Source organism: Salvia miltiorrhiza, chromosome 2, assembly GCF_028751815.1.
Source record: "Salvia miltiorrhiza cultivar Shanhuang (shh) chromosome 2, IMPLAD_Smil_shh, whole genome shotgun sequence".
Lineage (NCBI taxonomy): Eukaryota > Viridiplantae > Streptophyta > Magnoliopsida > Lamiales > Lamiaceae > Salvia > Salvia miltiorrhiza.
In genome coordinates, this window is record NC_080388.1 from 66,979,059 (window position 1) to 66,987,702 (window position 8,644).

General features: G+C 39.4%; 1 protein-coding gene across 1 annotated transcript; it reads left to right on the forward strand.

Moving 5' to 3' along the window:
- The first annotated feature begins 2,050 nt into the window (after positions 1 to 2,050).
- LOC131009908 (uncharacterized) lies at positions 2,051 to 3,193 on the forward strand. Its single transcript, XM_057937308.1, has one exon. It carries the CDS (start codon positions 2,051 to 2,053, stop codon positions 3,191 to 3,193), a length of 1,143 nt encoding a protein of 380 aa, XP_057793291.1.
- Positions 3,194 to 8,644: the final 5,451 nt, after the last annotated feature.

The window sequence follows — 8,644 nt, forward strand, 5'->3', positions numbered from 1 at the left end:
TTTCAAATGTTTTCAGGTCGGCTGGCCGGTGCTGACGGAACGGAGCTGAGGCTAGAGTTAAAATTCATATGTTAGACTTCCGCTGTAGCAATTACTCATATCAGTCTTTTGTTTTCCCAACTTAAGATCTTCATGTTAAATTTCAAATGATATACCTGACCGAGCTTAGACTCTTCACTACTTAATTTATGCCAATGAATGTCAGTTGTCAGAAGCATGAAACAAAACTTGTGATCCAAAGGGGCATAGCCCGACTTTCTATCATATTTCGGGTTTTTACAAGGTTGTTCCTTGTTTATTTCTATGAATTATTTATACCTCGATTATATTTATTCATTCAAGAATTGGGGTGTGACAATGTATATACCGATGAAAAATAAAATTTAAAAAATTGGTAATGAATAAGACATATATATTGAATTATTGATGAACAAGGCAGTATATACTGATGAACAAGGTAGTATATACTGATGAATAACAAAATTTAAAATATTCTGCTTCCTCACGGATTCGAACCTTGCCAAAAAAAATCACCCTCCACATACAATATCAACCATAAGATTGATAAAATAAATGCATCAGATCGTGCCCTAGATCTCATTAAAATTAAGGGGTCTCATTGGAACAGCTCTATATATATATATATATATATATATATATATATATATATATATATAGGCCAAGGTTCAATGAAGAAGGCCTAAATGTAAGAAAGAAGAGAGAAGTAATCTCATCCGTTGATCTTATCTAATCTAACGGACATGATTTGTTCACGCCATGTTCAACGGATTTTTTTGTTGAACATTCATGAACATATACAATATTTTTGGGGGTTCTGGGTTTCGACCCCCCATATGTTCAACGAAAAAATCCGTTGAATATGGCGTGAACAAATCATGTCCGTTAGATTAGATAAGATCAACGGATGAGATTACTTCTCTCTTCTTTCTTATATTTAGGCCTTTTTCATTGAACCTAACCCTATATATATATATATATATATATATATATATATATATATATATATATATATATATATATGATTAGGTTAACATAGAAATAATCCTTAACATTGAAACTAAGAACTATTATACACCATTGATTACAAGAATATAGAGGGCTCATATTAAATTTACAAGCCCTCACGTATTAAGCACACGCCGACTAAAATTTGGCATAAGGATTAAAAGGTAAATAGACTTTTGAAAATAACCGTTACACTCCGCATTTACCGCCATAACTTTCACTCTTTCTTTTCTAATCCATATTTCATCTCTTGCGGCTGCATGCGACATATATCTTGCATGGTAAATGGTAATGTGTTGCATTGTTTTTACGATGTTATGTGTATAATGATTATTTCTCATGTACTCACATATCTTGTGTTGCATGAATTATGTTAATGTGTTGCATTATGTGTGTATGCAATTTGCACAACGATTTTTATAATTTTTCATTTATGGTGTAATTATACTACGTATATTTGAATTGCAGACAACGTATATTAGAGTTGTACACGACGTATATGAAGTTGTACACAGTGTATATTGGATACTACGTATATTGGAGTTGCATTTGTTATATTATATAGTTGCACGAATATAATTTTATAATTGCATGAGTACTTTTTATAGTATATTCAAGTTGCACACTAGATATATTGGATACTATGTATATTGAAATTGCATTTGTTATATTATATGGTTGCACATATATAATTTTGTAATTATAAAAATCTTATGTTATAATGTAATGCTTCTTTTTATAAATATGTTAGTTGCATGAATAATAATTTAAACTTGCATTCTAATTTTTTGTTGCATTGTAATTAAATGTGAGTTGCACATCAATAATTTTTATATAACATCATATGAAATTATTTAAGTCAAATTGGGAAAAATTACTATGTTGGTTATAACAAAAAAATAATGCTAAAGTAATTTTCTCTCCTCTGTTGAGAGCTTTTGGTTTTCTCTCCTCTGTTGAGAGCTTTGGTTTTTTTGCTTTGTTTCTTTGCTTCGTTTTCCTTTGCTGTGTTATGGAGGCACGCATGGCAGGCTTAAACCTAATGGGAGAAGATGATGAACTTCTTCTTGATGATGAAGTTGCTGGTGATTCACCCGTTCCAGCAGATCTCTGTCTTGTTGGACGTTTCCTTACGGAACAGCCGATCAACTTTAATCTGATGCGGAGTCGATTGGCCAGTATATGGCGTCCAGGGAAAGGGGTCTTTATGAAAGATATTGGAGGAGGCAGATTTATCTTTCAGTTTTTCCATGAAGTTGATCTTGTTCGGGTGTATGAAGGAGGACCGTGGGCTTTCGGAAATTTTCCCTTGATTCTACATCGCCTGCACCGGGGGGAGTTTCCACTGTCCGTTCCGTTGGATGTGCTACCATTCTGGGTCAAAATTCATGATCTTCCGGCGGGTTATATCACAGAGGGGATAGGTAAATTACTTGGAAACTTTATCGGAAACTTCTTAGAATATGACTCAACCAATTCTACTGGTGTTTGGCGACAATATATGAGGATTAGAGTGGGAATTCGTGTCGATGAACCTCTGAAAAGATCCAAGAAAATCAAAAGTAAAGATGGATCCACCTTTGTTGTTACCTTCAAGTATGAGAGACTTAATGTTTTCTGTTTCTTATGTGGGCGGCTTGGTCACTCAGAGAATTTTTGTGAGTTAATGTTCAATGATGAGGTGAAGAATAAGGAGCGGCAATGGGGTGTGGGGCTGAAAGCGGCTGATCGGCGCGGCCAGAATCTCGCCGGGGAGAAATGGATTCGTACTGATGGAGCAGGAGGAAACCCTAGTGGGGTGGCGGCGCCAACTAGGGTTTCGGAGAATCCGCCTCAAACTGATCCAAAAAGGAAGGAGCTAGTTTTACGGGATCAACCTCTTTTGGTTTTGTCTTCCCGAGAAATGCGTGATCCTACCCCGCAAAATCTGCCACGACAAATATTGAAGGATATCAGTTACACAAATAACCATCCGGATTACATGCAACTTTCTGATCCTAGCGCGATTATTCTGGATGATCGGAAACGGAGACGTGGCGTTTCCTCTGAAAATACGAGCACTACCCCAACATCTGAGTCTTTTCTTGCTGGTTTTCCTGGAGATGGACTGGATGCTTCTACTTCTTTATCGGCGGGCTTCGAGGACGGAGCCGGCCGGTCGCAATGAATTCCCTAAGTTGGAATTGCAGGGGGTTGGGCCATCCTCTTGCAATTCCGACGTTGTGTGAGCTCGTTCGTGCTCACAGGCCTAATTTTATCTTTTTGTGTGAAACTCTTGCTAAAAGAAATCGTGTGGAAATGATTCGTTCTCGCCTTAACTTTGAAGGCTGTTTTGTGGTGGATTGTGTTGGACGGAGTGGAGGTCTTTGCTTGTTATGGAAGTCTTCCTCTTCTTGCAAATTATTAAGTTTTTCTTCGAACCATATTGATATGCAGGTGTTCGATACTAATGGTGAGTGGCGTTTGACTGGTTTTTATGGCTATCCTGAACGAGGGAGACGTCGGGAGTCTTGGAATCTCCTTCGTCGGCTCGCGGAGGTTAATACCCTTCCCTGGGTTGTTATGGGGGACTTTAATGATCTTTTGGACCCTGGAGATAAGCGTGGTAGTGTCCCTCATCCTAATTGGCTCTTCAATGGCTTTCGGGAGGCTACGTTCGATTGCGGTCTCACTGACATTGCTCTTACGGGGTACCCTTTTACTTGGTCCCGTGGGATTGGTACTCAGAATTATGTTGAAGAGCGCCTTGATAGAGCTATGGCTACGGAGAATTGGAAATCTCTTTTTCCAAATGCGCTACTCACTCCTGTCACAGCCTCTATCTCAGATCATACCCCCATTCTTCTCAAATGTGATGGGACGTATGTTTCTTCTCATCGGCGTAGGTTCTATTTTGAGAACAAGTGGTGTTCGGAACCGGAGTTGCCTCAGATTATTCGGGATTGTTGGATTAATCTCAGAGGCATTGATATCATTGATCGGTTGGAGGCAGTTTCTGAATCTCTCTCTACCTGGGCTTCGAATCAATGTAAACATGATAGAGTGCTTAAACGCCGGTTGGAAGTTAGCATCCAACGTTTCCAAGGAAAGAATGATTCTACGTCTATTAACAATCTTTTGCAGGCGAAGAAGGCTATGGCTGTTATCCTGGCCAAAGAAGATGAGCATTGGAAACAACGGGCGAAGCAATTCTGGCTTAAAGATGGGGACATGAATACCAAATTTTTTCACTCCATGGCGTCAGCTAGACGGAAAGTGAATACTATTACCCGTCTTCAGCGTGATGATGGTAGCTGGGCTACAACTCAGGAAGAAATGAGGAGCACGGCCAAAGATTATTTTACTGCGCTTTTTGAGAGATCTGATGGTGGGGGCGATTTCAATCAGGTTTTGGGAAAGCTTCAACCTTGTATTGATGAGAGTAAGAATGTTGAACTCACCCAGCCCTTCATGCCTAAGGAGTTTGCTGATGCCCTTAGCCAAATGCATCCGGATAAATCTCCGGGGCCCGACGGATACAACCCGAAATTTTATCAGAGGTTCTGGAATATTATTGGGAACGATGTTGTCCGGAGTTGCTGTGAGTGGCTGAATGCCGCTGCTCTCCCCCCTCAGCTTAACCGAACTATTATTTCTCTCATCCCCAAGGTGACTAATCCATCTAGTATGAAGGATCTCCGCCCTATCTCCTTATGCAATGTGATTTACAAGTTAATCTCTAAGGTTCTTTGTAACCGTTTGAAAAGTACCCTGCCTCATCTTGTCGATCGAGCTCAATCCGCTTTCGTGGAGGGTAGGATTATTCATGATAATATCCTCATTGCTTTTGAGGCTATTCACTCTATGAAGAAGAAGACCCGCGGGAAGTTTGGTACGATGGCTTTGAAAATTGACATCAGTAAGGCTTACGACCGGGTTAATTGGGAGTATCTGGAAGCTGTTCTCGATAAGTTGGGCTTCTGCCCTAAGTGGAGAAACTGGATGTCTATGTGTATTCGATCCGTCTCTTACGATGTAATGGTGAATGGTGCGATGGTCGGCCCGATTTTTCCTGGGCGAGGTTTACGGCAAGGTGACCCTCTTTCCCCCTACCTTTTTATTATTTGTGCGGAGGGGTTGTCGGCTATGATTAACCACGAAATGGCGAGGGGTAATCTGCATGGTATACAGATCAGTCGCGGGGGCCCGGCGGTCTCCCATTTGATGTTTGCAGATGATAGTATCTTCTTTTGTCGGGCTTCAGTTGCGGAGTGTGCAAATATTAAGAGGGTCCTTGGTGATTACGAGAGGGCCTCGGGCCAGGGCATCAATTATCAAAAATCGGGTATTCTCTTTAGTGCAAACGTTTCGGATGGCGATAAAGATGATTTGTCTCAGCTTCTTGGTGTTTGGTCTCCGCTCAACACTGGACGGTATCTTGGTCTTCCCTCTCTTATCGGCAGGAAAAAGAATGAAATCTTTCATTATTTGAGAGATAGATTATGGAATCGTATCCAAGGCTGGAGTGGCAAGAAGTTGTCGAAGGCGGGAAAGGAAGTCCTTATCAAAGCAGTGGGTCAGTCTATCCCGACTTATTGCATGGCGATATTCTCTCTTCCAACAGGTCTTACGGATGATATGGAAAAATTATTGAACAAATTCTGGTGGGGAAACAAAGTGGGAACTGGTCGAGGTGTTAATTGGTCAAGCTGGCAGAAACTTTGCGTGGACAAGAAGAGTGGTGGAATGGGTTTTCGTAGTTTCCAGCTATTCAATGTGGCGATGCTTGGGAAAACTGCGTGGAGGTTGATACATGACCCGGAAGCACTTGTTAGCCGGGTCTTGAAAGCCAAATATTTTCCTAATGGTGATTACCTCTCTGCTAAACTTGGGCATAATCCAAGTTTCACATGGCGTAGTATTCATTCGGCGCAAGATCTTGTGATGAGAGGGATTCGTTGGAGGATTGGGGATGGCTCTAAAGTTAGGGTCTTTCAAGACCCCTGGATTCGCCGTGATGATAATTTCAGGGTCTCTATTCCTTCTCCGCCGGGTATGGAAAACTTGCGGGTTTCTGAGCTGATTAATGCGTCGACTAATGGTTGGAACATGGAGCTTTTGGAGCAGCTCTTGCCAGCTGCTGATGTAGCTGCTATACAAAGCATCCCGCTTTGTCCGAATGCTGGCAATGATCTACCTATTTGGCACTTCTCTGATAGTGGGTGCTATACTATTAAGTCAGCTTATAATATTGCGAGTGAGATGGTGTTGGATCATCGCTATAGAGAGGAGGGGCCTTGGCCCCACATATGGAAGCTTGCTGTTCCCCCGAAAGTGAAGTCGTTTCTTTGGCGAGCTGCAAAGGATAATCTCCCGACCAAAGCGAATCTTCTTTCCCGTGGAATTCAGGTGGGTGGAGAATGTGGTATTTGCAAAGAAGGATTTGAGAATTCTTGGCATATTTTTGTTTCTTGCTCTTTTGTGGAACAATGTTGGGAGGCTGCTGGTTTCTCGCTGCTTTTAACTAATATTAGGGCGCATTGTGATTCCTTCAAAGAAGCTTTGTCGACTATTATGACTATGACCGACAGGGGTTTGGTGGCGAAGGTTGGAATGCTTCTTTGGCAAGTATGGAAAGATCGAAATAAGGCGGTGTGGGACGCTGCTGTCCCAAATCCACATCGTACAATAATTCTTGCTTCAAGCTGTCGGGAGGAGTGGTTGATGGCTCGTAATAATCCCTTGTCACCTACTATGGACACTGTGAATGCCGCGCAGAGAGCACCGTGTGTTGGTTGGCATGATATTTGTGTTGGTTGGGTAAGGTGCGGTGTGGACGCGACTTTCTTTGCGGGCGAAAACTCTATGGGGATTGGTATAGTGATTAGGAATCATGTTGGGGAGTTCTTAGCTGGAAAGTCGATGAAGTTCCCTGGTCGGCGAGATGTTGTTGAAGGTGAGCTTATGGGAGTGAAAGAAGCGCTTTCTTGGTTGAAGAGTCTTGGCTTTTCGGTTGGCTTTGTGGACTGCGACAGCAAAATTGCATGCGATGCTATCTTAAAGAAGACGGAGCTTATTAATGAAAGGGGAGTCATTGCTGATTTTTGCCGTCGTGAGTTGTCTTCTATGCCCGGTTTTAAAGTTTGTAATGTTCGTCGTACTCAAAACGCTATAGCACATTGCTTAGCTAAAGCTGCGAGAGATGTTTTTACGTTGCATGTTTGGAATGAACCCCCGACCTTTGTGGAGGGTCATCTCCATGCTCCATGTACGTGTGGTTAATAATATCTCTCTTTTTTCTTCAAAAAAAAAAACAAAAAAATAATGCTAATTACACAGTAACGTGTTAATTAAAGATAGCATAACTAACGTGCACAAATCCCTTAAATCTTGTATGTATTGAACTGTAAAGTGTTAAAATTACAAATCTTCAATTTATAAAGCTTAAATTGACCCGTTATTCTAGACCGCTAATCTCTAAAAATTAATGATTAATATTGGTTGTTAGTTCTCACATTAATTTTGATTTTGATTAAAACTCACATATATATATATATACACACACACAGGATGACTATGATATAAACACTTCTTAACATATAAAATACGAACTACCTAAAATATATGAATTCGATGTGTAAATGTATGAATTGTGAAAAATAAATTTTTTGCTACCTATGAGATTTGAACTCGTAGATTTTGAATTCATCCAACAAGGTGATGAATCAACCGTAGATTTTGATAATCTATGAGCTGAAAATAGTTCCTATTTTATATTCTAAAATGTGTTTTTATTTTAGCCCACTCCTATAGATAGATAGATAGATAGGTACAGAGAGAGAGTGGTGAGAAATGAGAATGGATATGGAACGTAAGATATTCAAATTCTATAATTGCTATTAATTTATTCAAATTTATCGTGTAAAGTGAAACTAACGAATGATCCAATATAAATATACGAATAAGCTAGTATAAGTTTACGAATAAATAATTTGTAATGAACGAATAGCCGTTTGAACCTGGTTTCGAATCATAGAAAGGGAAAAAATTTCACCATATTAATTGAATGCGATATTCGTATATTACAAACAGCTAATTAGTCTATTTATATTAAGTTATACTTTATTCTCATTTCTCACGAAAATAGTCATTTTCACTATAACCTATATAATATATTTTTTTGGGATAGAGGAACTTATTTTTTGAGAGCTTATTTTTATACTCCCTCTGTCCCATTAATAATGACTCCATTTTATTTTATTTTTCATGTGTCCCATTAATAATGGCCCCTCCCAAAAAAAGGAACTACTCTCTCACATAAAAAGTTGTGGGCTCTATTACTATCTACTATAACTTTTATCTTTTAATCACTCTTCTTCTTAATTACTGTGCCCAAAAGTAGGGAGCCATACTTAATGGGACGGAGAGAGTAGCTTATAGTAATTGTTTAGGAGTTTATTTTGTCAAATATTTTAAAAGAATTTATAAACTCCTAAGTAACTTATAAGTTATTTTAAAGAGCTTGTAAGCCCAACCAAAAATACCTTTTAAATCTATCTAGAAAATCCTAAGATACAAAAGTAAAAACAGAGATTAGTAAAAACAGAGAGCAAATAGTGTCACTAATTTACGGCACAAA